The sequence below is a fragment of the Ammodytes marinus genome (genome assembly GCF_949987685.1).
Source record: "Ammodytes marinus genome assembly, chromosome: 19".
Classification (NCBI taxonomy): Eukaryota; Metazoa; Chordata; class Actinopteri; order Uranoscopiformes; family Ammodytidae; genus Ammodytes; species Ammodytes marinus.
In genome coordinates, this window is record NC_137223.1 from 17,935,645 (window position 1) to 17,954,883 (window position 19,239).

Below are 19,239 nucleotides of genomic sequence, written 5' to 3' on the forward strand. Positions count from 1 at the left end.
CTATGTGGAGGACTCTGTGGTGGCGCTGGGGCTTTGGCCGGGGGCTGGACTGGATGGACATGAGGTCTCAGGGGTGCGTAGGTGGGTTTTCCGCTTCCCATTCCTCACTGTGAGCTCCTCTTTGGGCTTGAAGGTCAGAGGCACAAAGCCGTCTGCATCTGCCACGAGAACAATCCACAAAGGACCTGGCAAAAATAACACAAGACTGTTAACTAAGCATGCTTGTCTTAATCAAACGTGTTGAATGTTTAAAGCTATCTCTGTCGCACCGATGAGGAACTCTGAGTAATTACAACATTCGCACAAAAAGTTACGCACTGTTGCTTTAACACTTTATTTGATAAGCGAAAAAGATGAGAAAGATTCTTAATGGTCATTGTACGAACACATTGAAAACAATTCTGTCGATTGTGATAGCTATTAATTGCAGCAGCGTCTTACTTTAGGACAGTGTGAATTGTGTAGACTTGCTACATCAACACAACACTATGAAGATTAAAGAGTACTAAGCTGCTTTTGTTTAAAACCTTATAATCTGACCTCGGCTTCTAACCACCTCTAATTATAGCTCACACATGTCAACAAGAGAACAATGCTGGATTGTTTTCACTGGGATTGGACAATAAAACATAAGGTTTTTCCTCTATGATAATAATGCATTCTGAACGGGAAACTAGAAGGTTTAAATAAAAAACTAAAAGGAGTGACTACAGAGTTCGACTTTACAACCTATCCGATGACTTTCAGGTGACCTCACTAGTGAAGAACCTCACACACACAAGCTTGCTGGAAATACTCCAGAGGAGAAGATCTTCCTAAGAAAGTAACATTAAGTAATTAACCCTGTAAACCCTTTGTCCCAACATGGCTAATCTCACAGGCACTACCACGCAGAGGGTTTTACGCAGGCATCATAGAGACAGTGCTTTGTCGTTTAAGACCAACCAATTCTATGGGTTTAGTGCACTGATGGCACCAAACCTAATGTAATGAAGTGTTAAAAGCAGTGCAGAGTAGGGCTGCAACTAACAATTATTTTGATAATCGATTAATCTGTCGATTATTTTCTCGATTAATCGATTATTAATCGATTAGTGTTTTGGTCCGTAAAATGTCAGAAAATGGTGAAAAATTTTGATACATTTTCCAAAGCCCATGTTGACGTCCTCAAATGTATTGTTATGTCCAAAACACACAGATATTTCAGTTTACTGTCATAATAGGATTAAAGAAACCAGAAAATATTCACATTTGAGAAGCTGAAATCTGAGAATTTGGAAAAATGTTATTAAAAAATTACTCGAAACTATGAATCGATTATCAAAATAGTTGTCGATTACTTTAATAATCGATTAATAATCGATTTGTCGATTAATCGTTGCAGCTCTAGTGCAGAGTTAGATTAAAAGAATGAACAGTGCCTTTATTTGGGACCTTGATAGCTGCACGTACCATATATCATCTCTACAAGGGTGAGGTTGAAGAGGTCTTGGAGGGCACGCAGACACAGCTTCCCCTCACACAGCAGCACCGGCCTCCGCTCATCAATGAACACGTTTTCCGATAACTGCTTCTGCATTCGCACAAAAGGAAAAAGAAGTTAAGAAAAAAATTAATTATTCACCAATCACAAGGGAACAAAAAAAAAACAATAAACGTTTAGCTAAAAGGTACAGCTTACTCGGAACAGGTGAACAAATGAAACGATTAAGGGTATTTCAGAAGCCTTATCCTTAAAGTGAGTAGTGCAGCGGCCGATTAAATTGTTTAATCCCATCATTGAAAAGCGGCTCATCGTGATGGTCCATGCTGCAGAAAAGCTAGGGCTATCATACCTGCACTAATACACACACAAAAGAAGTAGAAATTGACATTGTACCTGACATGTGACATTGACATAGGGAGGTTCACAGGCATTTGGGTAGACAACACTCTGCTTGGCCTTCTTGCCATTCTGGGTGTGATCTCTGAGTTCCGTCATGCACTGCTGTACGTCTGTGAAACGTGCAAAGAGCCTGTCCATGTTTTGCCCCAGCTGGTCAAGGGCGAGCTCCTTGCTGGCGGCGGCGGCGGTGCTCGATGCCTTCTCGGCCATGGGCAGCGTGGACGTCTCGTGTGTGAAGTGAAGCTTGTCTGACGGCAGGTCAAAGCGCGGAGAGCCCGGCCGGCTGCTGCTGGTACAGTCTCGAGCCCCGGCATGGCCCCCCACCGTCAGACTGGCCCTGCGGTTGACGTGCTGGTCCATGTCGTAATTCTCCACCGTGACGGAGGAGGCGCTGGATGTCGCCCTGTCGGGGTAAGAGAAGAAGTCCACGGAGCTGCTCGGGACAGGGCTGACCTCGCCGCTCCTCACCTCCTCCACCAGCTTCCTGCGCCTGTTGCCCGGCGACACAACCACTCCCCCTCCGGGCAACATCAACTCTTTAATCCCCAGGTGCTGCTGCTGCTGCTCCCCGTCGACATTGGACAGCTGCTCAGAGTGCCTCCTAATCCTGTTGCAGAAATTAGAAGGAGAAGGAGAGGAAGAGGACTCTTGGTAGTGAGCAGAGGGGGATGGCGGACTGGTAGGACTCTCTCCGTCGTCGCACATCAACTGCTTGGCGATGAGACGGAGAACGTATTTATCCATGTTGGAGGACGGAAGGAAGGCCGGGTCGTTGGACTTCTGCCTGCCCACCATCAACAGCAGCGTCTTGTCGTCGAGGAAGCAGCATCCTTTGGGCCTCTCGCTGGAGTGCAGGGAGATCTGCTGAATGTTTGGCATGGCCGAGGCCGTGATGCAGTACACAAGCACCATGTTGCAGGTGTTGGAGGCCACGGCCACCGTGGAGCCACGTGGGTCGAACGCCACAATATCCGGCACTAAAATCCCAGGGATACTGACTTTGCGGGTGGTGGTGACTTTGCGCTCGTAGGTAACCAGGATGAGGTGTGAGGAGTCCTGGCCCGAGCCGGTGGCGTTGTCACGGCGACGCAGGTGAACCAGGGGGCTGGGGTCGGAGCGCCGGTGCCTGGACAACAGGTGTGTGAGGTCCACGGGGCCCGGGCTGGGGAGGCAGGACCTGTCTGAATCAACAGATCTCCTCCTGGACTCCAACAGGCCGGGTTCTTCTGAAGCCTCCTCGGGCACGTCGAAGGCCATGCCCGCGTTTAACCCGCAGATTTTATCCAGGGGCAGCTCCGTTGCCACAGCAACCTGAGCTTCCCCCGTGGCCTCGATGGCGCAGATGGAGCCGCCCACATCGAAGATGGGGCAGAAGGAGCACACCAGCAGAGACTTCTGGATGTCGTTCCAGATGTACGAGTGAAGAGAGCTGCCTATGGCCACCACCAGGCGCGTGCCATCCTTAGTCCAGCACGCACTGTGGATAAGTCCGCTACATCTGAAGTCTGCTCTGGTTCTCCTGTTGTCCACCCGGACGGAGAAGAGCACAGACAGGTCCCTCTTGGTCAGCACGGCCAGAACGTCCGTCTTGGGATGCCACACGCACCCTTGGGAGAGCAAGGGGAAAGGCTCGCTCACCTCGCAGGTCTGAGTGCACAGCAGCTTGTTGTGCTCGAGGGCACTGATTTGCAGCTGCCACACGGTGATGTGCTTCTTGTGCTGAACGGCCAGCAGGGCGGGGGTGTCCGGGCAGCAGAGCAGGCCCCAGGAGAGCCCGAGGACATGCTCAAACTGCCCGATGACATTGGTGTCCCCGAATTTCACCACGCCGTTCATGAAGTAGAGAGATGTGAGGCAGACCTGCTTGCCGTCGGTCCAGGCTATCCCGTGCACAGGGTGGATGGCTTGGTGGAGGGTGTTGAGACCGGTCCGGAGCAGCTTTGCCTTACCAAGATCCATCCTGGCAGGTGAGAAGAGCGAGACTTGTCCAGAAACAGGAAAAGGAGAAAAAATGTAACTCAGAAAGGGAACATTTATGACAGAGACCTGTTGTGACTGATCCGAATGGGTCGTGCACAGGAGCAGCTAGTGCTACCTGCGCAGATTAAGAATAGCAAAAGCCTCTCCCGTGTCTCCTTTCAAGTACATGCCTTAATCCCTGAGCTGCTTACGCCTCCGTGACCCCAACAACACCCAGGTTATGACATCAGGGATTTGACAATACTATGTGTTGTTGAGTAGGAGTGTCTCCTCACAACATGTATGCTCTTTGATCCTGTGAATCTATCATGATCACTTTGGGCAAACTAGGTCGTTGCTGTATCAAATAGAGATTGGTATCCTCAACAAATGTGAGATGTCAAAAGAAAAGAGTAAGACAAATAAAATATATTTTAAATAAATTAAAAATAATTCACAATGTACAACTGCAGCACAATAACCTACGTGTTTCAGAATAGGCCTGCAGAAAACTGTATGGAAAGCAAATGGTAATACTAGTTTACTGTGACTGGTTTACATTAAATTAGGTTATTAATATGTATTCTCTAAAGCCACCATTGTGAGATGCAGACGTTTTCCTATTCATATTAACTGGAAAACATATGCGAGGTTATTTAGTAAACCTTCATAAAAGCAAGGAACCTTTGAACTATAGCATACACAAACATGTAAATATGGTCTACGATACCTTATTAAAAAACCAGCATGGTATTTTTAGTCCGTGTGGTATCTTTATAGGTCCATGGTGTGAAACAATGAAAGTGGGTTCTCCACCTATTATTATTTGCCCGAAATGTGTCTCGAGCGTTTATTTCTAACTGACTCGGAAGCAAAACGCACCGTCATTTCCGGGTGCACCTTGGGATATGTAGTTGAATTATAATAATCTTGTTTATGTTTGTTTGCCCGCTCGAGGGCGCTGCGTGTCTGAATGTAGAATGCTTGGCAATGTCAGATAACTAAAACAAGCAAATATTTATTTTATAAAGAAAGAGGAAGAGGCTATGGCAAAAAAGTAATATTTAAACTACCTTGAAACGACAAATTGGTTAATTTCAAAAGCCGCTAACCGTTGTGTTGTGCAATTATTTGACGAAGCTGAAGACGACGTACGCGGTGTAGTTGAAGATCTCGACGCTGTCTCGCTGCCAACTGGAAAATATCTTGGCTGCCTCGCGGTTGTCTGTAGCTGCGGGTAGTGGTCGGTGAATGCATGGTTTCCACCGCTATAGCCCGACTAGTAGCTGCAAAACGGATAACACTGGCTGTCCAAACGGCTTTTTAGGCTGCATGTTTGAGAATTTATCTTTGAAGTAGCACAACGATGGGCGTGGAAGTCGAAACAATATCTCCCGGGGATGGTAAGTTGATTTATCCGCTTGTGTGCGCCTTGATGCGGGAGTAGTGGTTGTGGGGGGGCTTGGTAGTTTCCCGGAATGTCGTGTAAATCTTGTTACATATCAACATAATTATTATAAAATGTCAGCTTGTGTAATGCAGGACGTAAGCTATTTGGTTTATTCGCAAGATCGCTAGCAAATTATAATAGTAGGCCTATTCGGGATATGAAAGCCCACATTTTGTTGTGTTATCTATCATCATAACTATCGCCTGCACGGTGCCTTTTTTAGAACTCTCCCTGCATAGTTCAACTTCTGACAGGTTAAACCCGCAAGTCTCCATAAATTGAGAATGTGCCCACAAGGCTAACAGATTTGGCAAACAAATAACGGGTACGGTCAAGGAGACCGAAGACTCCCCTAGGCTTTTTTCTCTCTGTTCAACGTATTAATAACCTAATTGAAGGCATGTGATAGCCCGTTGGATTAAGAAGCCCTCCAAGTTTAAATTTCAACATAAGGTATAAAAACAAACTTACACATATCTCACATACTGAAGGTATGACATTCCTGTCAGGAACACCTCACCAGGTTGAACCCAGTCATTGTTAATCTAGGAGATTTGCCTGGCAGCATGGGAAAAGAGGTGTCCCTAACACACAATAACACTTGTTTTCTTCTTCTTCTGTACAGGAAGGACATTTCCAAAGAAGGGCCAGACATGTGTTGTTCATTACATAGGTAATACACTTTTTCTTTGCTTTTGACGATCCCAAAACCAGATGTCTTTACTGTTTGAGAGGAAATGTGTGTGTGTGTGTGTGTGTGTGTGTGTGTGTGTGTGTGTGTGTGTGTGTGTGTGTGTGTGTGTGTGTGTGTGTGTGTGTGTGTGTGTGTGTGTGTGTGTGTGTGTGTGTGTGTGTGAGTGACTGTGAGTGTGTGTTTGTGTGTGTGTGTGTGATGCTGCTTGCCCATGTGTACACGATGTCTGTGTGTTGCTTACGGTTTCAGAGATGGGGTGGAGCTGCCACACCCAGAAAAGAAAAACTGATTTTGTTCTTGTTTTGATAGAGAAATTGAGTCTCTTGTGGTGTCAATGCCATCCTAGATACTGGTGTGTCTTGCACCTAGCACTACAGGACAATCATGTGAGCACACAAACACGTGCTTTCGTTTTCGGATGGTGAAGTAAGACGCTGAGGAAATAAATTTGGGTTATTGGTTGCCCCGGGGTTGACAGTCCAGACAACTAGGTCAGACAGAAAGTAAACAAAGCCTGGTTCACATGTCATCAGACTGTCTGAGTATCACAGCCTTATTACGTGGCTATAAAAGGAATTGCACACTCGTGGCATTGGCTCTGTGGCAAACCAGTTTGATTCAGCTTCTGTATTAATGAATCATGCTCAGCACAAGAAGCTGCTCTAGACTGGAGTCTGCCATAGTGACGTTTCTGTAGGCCACTAGGCCTTTTTCTTCCTTCTACCATTTTTTATTATAAATGATATTGCCGATTTGTTTAAGTCTCCCCCATCACTCTTTTTCGCCTTTTTCTTTTCTACTCACAGGCTGTGCCAATAAGCTCTTTGTTTTTTTGGCAGCGGTGGCGGCAAGTAAAATGCAGAGATAAGCCAAAGCCATGGAGCCTTGATCTTGCAGCACAAAAAGAGCTATTATTGTTATTGTACGACCAGGCGAAATGCCTTTTTTTCTTGCAGTAGGTAGATTAGGAGAATGCCCTGGTATTTAAGGGCAGAGCCTTGCACCGTGTGAAAATACGACCTCAGTGTTCAACACGAGCCAGGAGGTTGGATGAAAAATTGTGTTTCTTTAGAGAAAATTAGATTTTGTATTGTATTTATTAGTATTACATGAACAGTTTCTATCTCACACTAAGGCAGGTGTGACTGTGCACCTGTAAACAAGTAACTGTAAAGAGGTAGATCTTGTTTTGTGTCATTCAAGAGGCATAATGTCTCAACCCAGATTAATAAATGTTCTCTTTTGGTTATTCATTTTATATATTTGGTAATATATTTGGTTAGTTGAGTCTGCCAATGTGGATTAGTTATCCAGCAATCTGCACGGTAGCTAAACTAATGAAGATTTAAGATTACACACTTACTTCTCAAGTCAGTACGCTGTAGTAAAGACAGATACTAGCCTTACCCCTGTTTGTTTTAGGTTGACTCTCAAAAACAAGATTAGGCTGATCTGATTAAGAGATAGCATTGGTACTGTAGGTTATAGCTGTAGATTTGGGACTTAAAGCATGTCCAAGTCAACCAGCAGGTTGTTGGTGCAAAGCCACAGACTGCACCCTGCACTGCACTCTGCACTGGTGTTAGCTTTCCGGAGTGATTTGCCAAATACATAATGGGATTTGAAAGCACTCTGTTCTGTTTGTAGCATTTAACATCATGGGGGGAGCCTCATTTTCACAGAAACTCACTCCCACGCTCACACTGCAATGCCTTTTTGATCCTCACTTTCACCTCTGGGATTTTAAACATCCAGAGAAACACATGCACGCTCGCACGCACGCACGCACACACACACACACACACACGCACACACAAACACGCACGCACGCACATTCACCCACCAGCGCACTCAGACACACAGATATGTGAGAGAACCCCTCTGACTCTGGTTGAGAATGGTGGTTGCTCAAATTAGTCCTCATCGCCACGAGGCCGCCGAGGGCTCTGGCTTCGTTATAGTGGCAGGGAAAAAATGATTAGCAAAGTTGCTCCCTTTCGCACACACATCCTCGTTTCGGGTCATGCGAGTCTATTCACTGAGCTGCTGCTCTATCGGCAGCACATCAGGACAGACTGGAAGGCTGGAGTGGGTCAAGTCGGCCCACAAAGTGTAATCTAGTTCACTGGGCTTGCCACACACACACACACACACACACACACACACACACACACACACACACACACACACACACACACACACACACACACACACACACACACACACACACACACACTCTGAGCTGCACCCTGCCCAGTGACGAATGTGTATGTCTGGCCAAAAGCTTGAAAAAGCCACTGGTAAATTGGGCCATTATCGTTGCGAGCAGGCCGAGCCTGCAATCACATGCTCCATTCTCTGTGCGCCAGGCAAGGAAATGGAGGCAGGTCTGATATCAGTCAATATGAAGAAAACAACAGCAGCCTATGGGTTTCCATGAATGATGCAGTTTGACTCTGGACTACAATATAAAGCAGACATGTGGGTCTCAGCTGACAGGACGCCTGAGCTTGGGGAGCAGTAGGCTTACTGGATATGATGTCATGCCTAAATGTGGACGTCATTCCTTACCATGTTTGAGCTCCAGACTTCACCATGAAACGTGCTGGAGTGGAGACCCAACAGTCTTGGTCGCCGGACACCGAAATAGATAGAGACTTAAGAAAGGGGTTTGCAGGGTGGGGGATGGCCAACTCTCCTGCCAAGGGAGAATGTTGTGATCGGATGCCAAGTGAAGTCTTCAATCCCAATATTGCAAAGTTAAACCTCCTAATGGAACTTTTAGATGTTTATGAAACAGTGTCATATTTCCCCTGATGATCATACATTACCTGTTACTATAAACGAGACCATCAGTGAAAACCACGCTATTTTTATGCTATTATTTGCCTTTGCTCGGGGATGACTTTTTCCCTTGGGGAACTTATGAAACAATTTACGACAGGCAGACCGGAAAAGCCTGTGTTTATGAATGGTACTAAATTAAAGTTTATTTTGCTTCAGCATTGTCATTATTTACCAGTATTAATGACAGCCTGGTAACATATACATAGTAATTACATTACCTCATTGCGAGTCGCATCTGAAGTCTCTCTTCATTGACATATTCACTCGCTTCTTAAACCAATGTATGCCCCAGGTAAAAAAGTAATATACTTTAAAGTACTAAAAATGTACTTAATTTTTTGAAAGTACATTTCTAGCACATTTTCACTTTATGTGTTAAAATAAAGTAAACCAAAAATATATTATAAATGTATTAATTACAAATATATTATTTCCTCAGTAGTACTTTAGTTTACTTAGATAAAGTACACTATTTATTAATTCATATTAAGTATATTCATATAAAATATACCAACACTGAAATATATATAAGTGTTTGATTAGTATATTTATTTAAAATGTACTTTGAATGTGTTAAATATAAGTTTAATGTCAGTGTATTTGCATCTACTTTTATCAAGTGCACTTTTAGCACCCTTTCAATAAGTTCACTTTTATAACACTTTTTTTCATATCATTGTTAGCACAGCAGTGTTAAAGTGCACTTAAAATAAGTATATTAATAATTGAATACTACTTCAGTGGTAAATTAGTGTATTCTTCATAAGTACACTATAAACCAGAACAAATTCATCAGTATGTAGCCATCCCAGGCGAAAAAAACGTATACTTTAACATACTAAATTTAAGCACACTTAGTGTACTTCATAAGCACAACATTATTATACTCAAAGTGTGTTATTTTCGAGTACTAAAAACGTACTTAGTATACTAATGATATATCATTATTGCTACTTAAGATATACTAAAATACATCTTAGTGTACTTGACTGTACTATTTTGAGACACCATTAAGATTAACTTAAATATACTTAAGTACACTTTTCTCTACTAATACTGTACTTATTTATAATGTTCTTAAGTTCGATTTAAAGTATACTTAAATCCACTTTTCAGATTACTATTAATACATTTAGAATATACTGGAAATGTATTTCTAATTTAATCTGAACAGCAACAACAGAGCACCTTTCAATTGACCATGTGCTTTTATTTAATGCAGCAGTCACCAGTATTTCTAATAAAAAAACAGTACAACCTTGTGTATTTCTTATCATCACATGGAAAGTATTCTAAAGCTTGGATTGTTTCACTTACATTTGACAGCAATCAGAAAACATATTAGACTTATGAACATATTAAGATGTGTAGATAACAGGAAATTTACTTTGCTGCTTTACAGAAAAATGAATCTTTGATTAATGCACAAGTGCTTCAGTCTTCTTATCAGAAGTGGGATTTTTGAAGCATATTTGTCTTATATATTTTAAGTATATTTTTATTAAAGCATATTAATTCATTTAAACTTCATTATACTATACTGTAGGTATAATCCGAGCAGGTGTAGTTTCACAAAGTGCACTCCTATTTTATAAATTTAAATATATATATATATATTATACATCTCAGACTATACTAATGTAACTTTTAATAAAAAAAATCTGATTTTTTTGTACTTATAAAATGTATATTAGCAATGTAAATTATAGTGTAGGCCTACTTATTACAACAACAACAAAAACATCTCAATAGTTCATTACAACACTATACCAAATAGGCCAATTTTTTTAAACGTACCCCCTTTAATCTAACGTGTAAACATTGTTTTAAATGGCTTTAGCTTTACATGTAGGTTCTGTTCTGAATGAATAGCAGCGGTGCACTTCCACAGGTGACATGGTGACTCTTCACCTCACCGAACCAAAAAAAAACAGCCAGTCATCGCAGTGCATTTAATTCGACCAATCACAGTCCACGTTTCCGAATCAAATGTGCATACTGGCCAATCGGGGGCCAGTCACCGAGTCACGTGACACACAAGGTTTGCTTTGCTTTATGCTTCGGACATCGGCAGGTGGACTGCTCAGAAATAATAAAAGGGGAACAAAGAAGAACGGAATATCAGTCAGCTCTGTTCAGCAACCGTGATGAACTTCACCGTGATTCATGGCCGAATCCGACATGGAAAAACAAAAATACTGCCAGCCAAACTACTTCTTCTTGAAGGTAAGTTTTTCGGCAGACAACACAGTTGCATCCCCTGAGTTTATAAAATATTTTGCAAGCTGGATAATGTTGGTGTGGAATTCTAACCGTTAGCAACAACGTTATAGCATACTAAATGTCTAAGCTCAGCTAGCAAGGCAGGCACACATGTCCACATTGTGAAATAACCCAGTAACAACATTTTAGAATACATTCATCACTGAAATAACAAATTCTCAATTCATCCACAACTTTCCATTATATTCTAGTAAGAAAAAAAAAATAGGTTTTTAAATAGTGAGTGCATATTTAATCATGCACATTACAGTTAACCATAGGTTTTTACAGGTTTAGCTATATAGCATGGATGAACAAGAGGATCAAAATGGAAACCGAAAAGATGACAATTAAAGCCTTTTTTGCTAACTATATTTAATTTTTGTCCCTTTCAAAGACACCGCGAAGAAGAAGTTTCCAAACAACACTGCCGGAAGTGCAAGCCCTCATTTGCAGAAGAATTTGCTGACCAGGCCTACTCAAAGGAAACCACTCCACTGGAAAGATGAAGATGGGAGAATGTAATGTTTAATTTCAGTTTGTGTTTTAGTTTGCGAAAAAAGCATTTTATTATTGTGCAGGACATTTCAATGCGGAGCATGCCTCTAAGATAATCATTCTTGTTGTGCTTTATATAATGGGATATTAATTTCTGTACATTTTGCTTCTTTAAATATGCTCTGCCATACCAGAATATTTGCATTTAATTTTGGTCAAGATATAATACTGTACTTGCTTTGTACTCTTGCCTCCACCCCTCCCTTACCCGCCACACTGCAACTCTCTCCTCCTCGGACTACCTCACAAATCCCTCCATAAACTTCAACTGGTTCAGAATTCAGTTTCCATTATCATAACTCGAACCCCCTCCATCCACCACATCACTGGCTCCCGGTCCAGATCCCTATCCAATTCAAAATCCTACTGAATACATACAAGGCCATCCCCATATTTGTCTGATCTCCTCCAGATTCCCACTGGCTCCCATTCTCTCAGATCATCTTCCTCTAAACACCTGTCTGTCCACTCCGCCCGTCTCACCTCCACGGGGACTACCACCCCAATTCAGAAACATTGGTTCATTCCCCCATTTCAAGTTTAATTTCTATTTCCTTTTCGTTATTGTTTTTTAGTTAACTTGTTAAAGAGTATGACTAAAAAGAATTCTCTGGGGTCAGATGATCCAAATTTGAATAAAAATGTTACGATGAAGAGAAACTGTTTGAAAATGTTGTTTAAGAAGTTGTTAATGTATTTAAATGTACTTTATTATGCACATTTTCCCTGTAATGCCGTGCATGTTAAAAATAAACTTTTTTTCTACCTCAAGTATGTTCTAAATATGTTTTATGTTTACTTAAAAGTAATTTGAAATTCAAATTAATTATAGAAAAAATGTACTTTCTGTGTACTGTTGAAGTGTACTTTAATGAAATACATCTAGTATACTTTCTGCACACATAATTAGTGTACTCACAGTATATTATTTTCAATGTGCTAACAATATACTTAGTATACTAATGATATATCCTGAGTGCTACTTTAGACATACTAAAGTACAACTTAGTGTACTTATCTGTACTATTTTGAGACAAGATTAAGATGAACTATAATATGCTTAAGTAGAACTTTTTAATTTTTATTTATGTTTTGTAAATATATTTAAAATACAATGGCAATACATAAAGATTAAATTAGAAATACATTTCCAGTATATTCTGAATGTATTAATAGTAATCTGAAAAGTGGATTTAAGTGTAATTTAAATCGAACTAAAGAACATTATAAATAAGTACAGTATTAGTAGAGAAAAGTGTACTTAAGTATATTTAAGTTAATCTTAAGTGTCTCCCAAAATAGTATAGTCAAGTACACTAAGATGTATTTTAGTATATCTTAAGTAGCAATAATGATATATCATTAGTATACTAAGTACGTTTTTAGTACTTGAAAATAACACAATTTTTAGTACAATAATTTTGTGCTTATGAAGTACACTAAGTGTGCTTAAATTTAGTATGTTAAAGTATACGTTTTTTTCGCCTGGGATGGCTACATACTGATGAATTTGTTCTGGTTTATAGTGTACTTATGAAGAATACACTAATTTACCACTGAAGTAGTATTCAATTATTAATATACTTATTTTAAGTGCACTTTAACACTGCTGTGCTAACAATGATATGAAAAAAAGTGTTATAAAAGTGAACTTATTGAAAGGGTGCTAAAAGTGCACTTGATAAAAGTAGATGCAAATACACTATGTTAAAGTATACTTTTTTTTCGCCTGGGATGCACCGCTGGGCACACGCTTGGGCGCCGAAGTCGTAAAACAGTACCCCTTTTATCCCAGCCGTAATCAACTGAAACTCAAAGTTCCTCGTAGCTACTTCATAGAGAGAAAAAATGTTGACAAAAAAAAAGTTTGCTTATGCTGAATATGCAGCCTTCCAGGTGTCTCGGTTGGGGAACACCACATAGTTCAATATTAAGTCGTCATTGTGTTTGACAGGACACTGCTTGCGCTTGTATTCGGATACAGAGCAGGCAGAATACCTTCTTGCAGCGCCAAGAAGGGAAAGAGATATGAGAAGAAATATGATAGCGTCGTTATAGCACCACAATATGATGAGTATCAGCAAAGCTACTGGTCCACTAGAGAACAACGCATTTAGAATAGATTGCTGTTTGTTTGGCATGTGTAATGATAGCATTAATACATTTGCTTTGGTTCCATTGCCGAGGATCATTTTAAGGCTATCCATGCTCCAGCAACCAATTAGCTGTTTATTGTGTCTGGTGAGAAATGAGAATATCCCCAATTACACAGCGTCCTACCCCTGGTTTGTCACACTTGACATATCAATGAAGCATGAGAAAGATTTGATTCATTGAGACGAGTGTGCTTGCAGCTGTGGAACGCTTCAACACATTTAAGTTTGCCTTAGACAGATAGTTTTACACGCGTCTCATTTCATCTACGCTTGGGTTGAGGGGGTTGTTGTGCTGGCAGCCGTCCTAGACAGGAGGGGGTGGGGGTAGGAGGGGGGAGACAGGATACAGTAGACGGAGTAAAAATAACCCCACCCCTGTGCGCCACGGCTTTTTACAGAACCAGCCAGAGCACTAGCACTGAGCCAAAGCATGGGGGGGGGGGGGGGGGGGGGGGGCGTCTGGGAGCCAGCGCCTCAGGAAGAGACGAGGGCCTGCTTTATTTGTGCAGAGACCCCACCCATGCTTAGTCGCTCAAAGCGTGATAACCAAGCACTGATACAAGTGGGGCGGGCTAGAAGTTTTGGGACGTTGCTTTTGCAGCCAGATGCAGCCTGGGTCAAACATTTATGCACCTGTTTAGCCTATAGCTCCCTTTATGCATGTTGTCAGAGAAATATAAAGGCAGCCTAGTACATTACATAGACGATGACATACAGTGAGCAATGTTAATTCAAAGGTATAACATAGGATTTTCATTGTCCAAACAACCCTTTATATTTCTCACAGTGCCATTACCAAGGTCCTCTTTTCAGCCACTGTCTAGAACGTTCCGTCTAAGACCGTTCATCTTTAAGCCCTGCCTTCCAAAAAGCCCAGTCCGCTCTGATTAGCCCTGAATCTAACTGCCAGATGATACAGGGGTGTCGAGTGGTTGGCTTATCACAGGTGGAGATAGTGTGAAGTAAGTTGGTTTATCCCTTTATGATGTCATAAAGGGAGATAAATCTGACTGGGATTTTTGAAGCCAGGCGTTCATGTGGCAAAATAGGACATTAGATAACGTTCTTTTTTTCCAGTGCATTTTGCACAATAGGTGACCTTTAAATACCATGGTTTAATGTACTTGGTTATCCATCTCTCTCTTTAGAAGAATGCTGCTTTCTAGTTTTTTCCATCTGAAACCAGGAGCAGGTGGTGTTGTCTCATTGTTATGTTTTTCCTCCAACTAGCTTTGGCCAGTTGCCAGTCAGTGTGTACCTTTCTGCCTGTGCTGGCTGCTGCTGCTGCCTCCTCCAATACCACTGGAGTTGTTAGCTGCTCCTTTTAGCATAACATAGAGAGAAGTCTTTCCTAATAGAGTGTCAAGTTTAAGGTGTAAAATACCTTCTTCCTACGTCAGCAGTCCGTGAGCAGACTCGCCAACCAACCACTAGAACTCAGTAGTCCAACCGCCAGGATACGATCTGTCATTGACTTCCCAACTGTGAACATTGCCAATTGGTGTTTCCTTGCAAGTCGCTGACACCGCTGCCAGGAAAAGGAATTTGCTTTCCTGCAGTTGATACCAGAAGGTTTTGCCTCACTGCTACTCCAATGCCCTCTAGCAGGTGGCATTCACCGCGGTGCATGCACTTGACGACTCCATGGTTGGACCGAGCCCAGGCCACCGATATCTAGACTAGGGTGACTTTTGGAAATGTTGAACCTACTAAGTTCAGGGGTACAGTACCGGCATTAATGTTACCAGATGAGCCTAACAAACACCATCAGATAACTTCAGTATGCACTATGCACACAACTCTAAATGCAAACTATTCAAATTTATCTAATTACTATAGATAAAAAGATAAATCCAAAATGCAAGGGGGAAGGATATCACTTACTTAATCCAACTTTGACCTCTTGCAAGACTATGAACTTCAGTTCAAAACTTCATAATTCATACTAAGGGCGAGGGATGTGGATATGATCTTCATTGATGGTATTAGGTCATTTCAAATCACAATGTTGTCCATTGTCATTATAGAGTAAATATTCTGGATACTCAATTAAGTAGCAATTTATAGATAAAATAACCAGAAATAACCTCAATACAACTACCATCATAGTATTAAGTGGGTAATAAGCTTTAAGTTTATATAAGTTAGTTATTTATTATTGATATTGCTTGATCCACAAACATACACAGAAAATTGTTGTTGACTTCCTCTCTTAGACATCAATCGGGTCGGAAAGTTCTCATGGGCTGTCAGGATAACGGCAATTATTCAGATGGCAGCTTCTTAGCTGATGCTAGGAAGTCTTTATGCCTTTAGCAGTGTTTAATAGCCCCAACGCTACCATCATGTCTGAGTGGTGGGTCAGTTTCCTGAAGGAGCACAGTCCTGCACTGCTCCGCCTTTTGTTACCCATTTCTCCCTGTGGTCTAGATACAGGCAAGCAGTGGCCTAGTTAATTTCAAAAATAATCCACTAAACCAGGCCAATGCTTTCCTGATTCACATTCCCTTTGTTCATTTGGGTAATTGAAACAGACCCAAGATCCTGATAAGACGCCCCGCCAGAATGTTTCCCCCCCGACTGGAGCCAGCTTTGCTTTATAGCTTTAATCTTAAAATGCCTCATTCCAAAACATTAGCCTGCTGAGGAAAGGGCGTGCATTGATCTGGCATCACATGATAAAAGGCCGATAATGAGTTAAGGCCAGACACAGAAAGACTAGTCACAAGAGCAGTTAGCTACGCAGATGTGAAAAACAGCTATTAAAAAATGATCACGCACTTAGTCTTTATCAAGAGTACCAAAATCAGATGTTGTGTGGTGCCCTGACCAAATGCTTCCCTGTTCTTGAATTCTTTCCCATTTGTCATTGGCAGGTATGCTGCAGAACGGGAAGAAGTTTGACTCTTCTCGAGACAGAAACAAGCCCTTTAAGTTCAAGATCGGACGGATGGAGGTCATCAAAGGCTGGGACGAAGGAGTAGCACAGGTGAGGGGAGAGATAGGGCAGCGCTTCTTTGTCACTGTCCCCAGATGCGTTGAATGGCTCATTACATTACTACACTACATTCAACCAGCTTGAATGTAGCTGGAAGTTCAAAGGCAAAAACAACAACAACAACATATGCACATTTATATTTCAAAAACAAAATAAAGTAAGTGTTGGCTAATGGCTTTTATGTTTCTGTAGGTTTTTTGTAATTGCTATGTGTTGTTCTTTTTTTTATACTTAACTGAAACCAACAGGTTACAGTAGAGACAAGAAGGTTTTGTCAACCCTAAGGAAGAAGTTGACTTTATTCATTGCCTTAGATATGAAAATCCCCAAGTTTCCAAGCTGATTAGACTACTGCTCGGCTTGAAGTTGAATGGAGCCTTGTTGGCAGTTATATGAGGTCACCATTTGCCATGGACTGATGAGAATACCAATACTAATAGCTACTACTAGCCAGCCACAGAAGGCATTTTGTTACAGAAGGTAAAGCAGTGGTGTGAATAAAATAGTAATTCCATTTAGTTGCTTTTAGTTTAGATTCTGTGTTTTGGCTTACTGGGATACTTGAATAAAACAGCAGTCACCATTAATGTTATCAGTAACACCTTAGATTGTCTGTTGGTTTGTAGCGCTTTAAAACGACATGAAAAGAGGCATCAGCAGGCAACTCACTTCTGTTTTTCCTTTTCTCCTGTGCTTCAGATGAGCCTGGGCCAGCGGGCAAAAATCACCTGCACACCAGATATGGCTTATGGAACGACAGGCCACCCCGGGGTCATCCCACCTAACGCCACGCTTATATTCGATGTGGAACTGCTCAAGATGGAGTGATGCCCGAGGTTGAAGACGAAAGGTTGAAAGTTTAATGAGTCTGCGTTCGCCACAACCTTGTTCCCTGCAGGGAGACCATACTAGGCTGCTGCCTCCCGCCATTCACCTGAACTCCTTCATTCATTTCTACAGTCTTCTTTAGTTCAATATTTAAACGTAGCTACTGCTGCTTTGTTGCCAACTGTTCATAATAGATGCTGCAAGAACGTTTTTACATCATGCAAGACTTTTTCCACACACACACACACACACACACACACACACACACACACACACACACACACACACACACACTAGTTTGTTAGTCAGAGATGCCGTTTTGTTTCAATTCATTTCAAGGTGTACATTTTGTTGAACCATCGGGAAATAGTAGTGATTAAAAAGCAGTACCACAATGCAATCAAATCATATACTGCCTTACAGTTTCAACAACAGAGGAAGGGTACATATGTTGAAAGTACATAACTTGCCTTGTATCTTTACTGGGCATTATGTATACCACTGTCTGCATTGCCACTTTGATAAAGGTTTGTCCTGCTGAATGCTCTGAATGATATTGCTATGTTTACTATATTTTATATCCCTCATAAACACTTTGTGTACAAGTGTACCCTATCCAATCTAACCCAATCCAATACTGTATAGAACTCTATACGAGCCATTGCTACTATGACAGTTTATCGACCAACTCTTGAATAAAAATGGCATGTACTGTGTTGAGAAATACACGTGTCCCGTGTTTGATTTGTGAGTGATACAATGATAATAGAATAGCACAATAAGTGATGGCCTCACACTGCATACCTGACATGGTCTACTGCAGCAACAGTGCGACCTAGTGGCACATTATTTCAAATGTAGCCTTATATATAACCATGGTGGAGTCACAATTCATAGTGTAGGCCTACTGATATGAATATAAATGGGTGTTTCTGCAACTACGGTCACTTTTGACTCTCCCAAATTTAAAAAATCAACTTCTATGAATTTGAATTTTAACCATCAGGGTCAGTAATATATATGAACAGGTACACAGCATTGCATATAGTCGTTAAGAATTTAATCTGGAAACATGTTTATTTTGTTATCGTTTTCATCACTTGTTCTTATGTGTTTGTTCCTCAATGTCCTTACCGCAACATTACAATAATGTTAATTTCATATATTTTTCCTTTTTTAATTTTTATAACATTAAGACATTTGAATTAGTTTTCAAAAAGCTTTGTGCATAGTTGTAATCACTGATAAAATAAAATTATAAAAAATTAATTTGTCTCTACCGCAACACCTCAACACCTAAAGCTGTTGCGGTAAAGACATGTTGCGGAAATGACATTTTTGCTAATATTGCAGATTCATGGCAGCTATCAAGGTCTGCTATGTTAGCTTTGTCTCTTGGCAACTAATATACATGAATACTACAGTAATATTAACTTATTTTTTAAATATAGTCCAAAATACACAATTTCTAAGCTGTATGGTAAGGACACACAATTAATACTTCCAAAGAAAAGATGATCGTTACTTTGTTATTCTGGATTTTGAGGGTCACCTAGTGTGGGTGGCCCAGCCTGTCAACCATGTGCTCACTTACTTACTTCT

The 19,239-nt window shown here is 41.3% G+C and overlaps 2 protein-coding genes across 2 annotated transcripts; one reads left to right on the forward strand and one right to left on the reverse strand.

The window, feature by feature from the left end:
* Window positions 1–4,688, reverse strand: wdcp (WD repeat and coiled coil containing; the record flags this gene model as incomplete). Its single annotated transcript, XM_080048345.1, has 4 exons — window positions 4,575–4,688; window positions 1,880–3,867; window positions 1,453–1,573; window positions 1–185 (listed from the first exon to the last, which is right to left on the reverse strand). The coding sequence occupies exons 2-4, from the start codon at window positions 3,842–3,844 to the stop codon at window positions 1–3; spliced, it is 2,271 nt and encodes a 756-aa protein (XP_079904471.1). The 5' UTR covers window positions 3,845–3,867; window positions 4,575–4,688.
* A 378-nt stretch (window positions 4,689–5,066) lies between these two features.
* On the forward strand, window positions 5,067–18,350 carry fkbp1b (FKBP prolyl isomerase 1B). Its single transcript, XM_080047787.1, has 4 exons — window positions 5,067–5,247; window positions 5,920–5,967; window positions 16,688–16,800; window positions 17,509–18,350. The coding sequence occupies exons 1-4, from the start codon at window positions 5,211–5,213 to the stop codon at window positions 17,635–17,637; spliced, it is 327 nt and encodes a 108-aa protein (XP_079903913.1). The 5' UTR covers window positions 5,067–5,210; the 3' UTR covers window positions 17,638–18,350.
* Window positions 18,351–19,239: the final 889 nt, after the last annotated feature.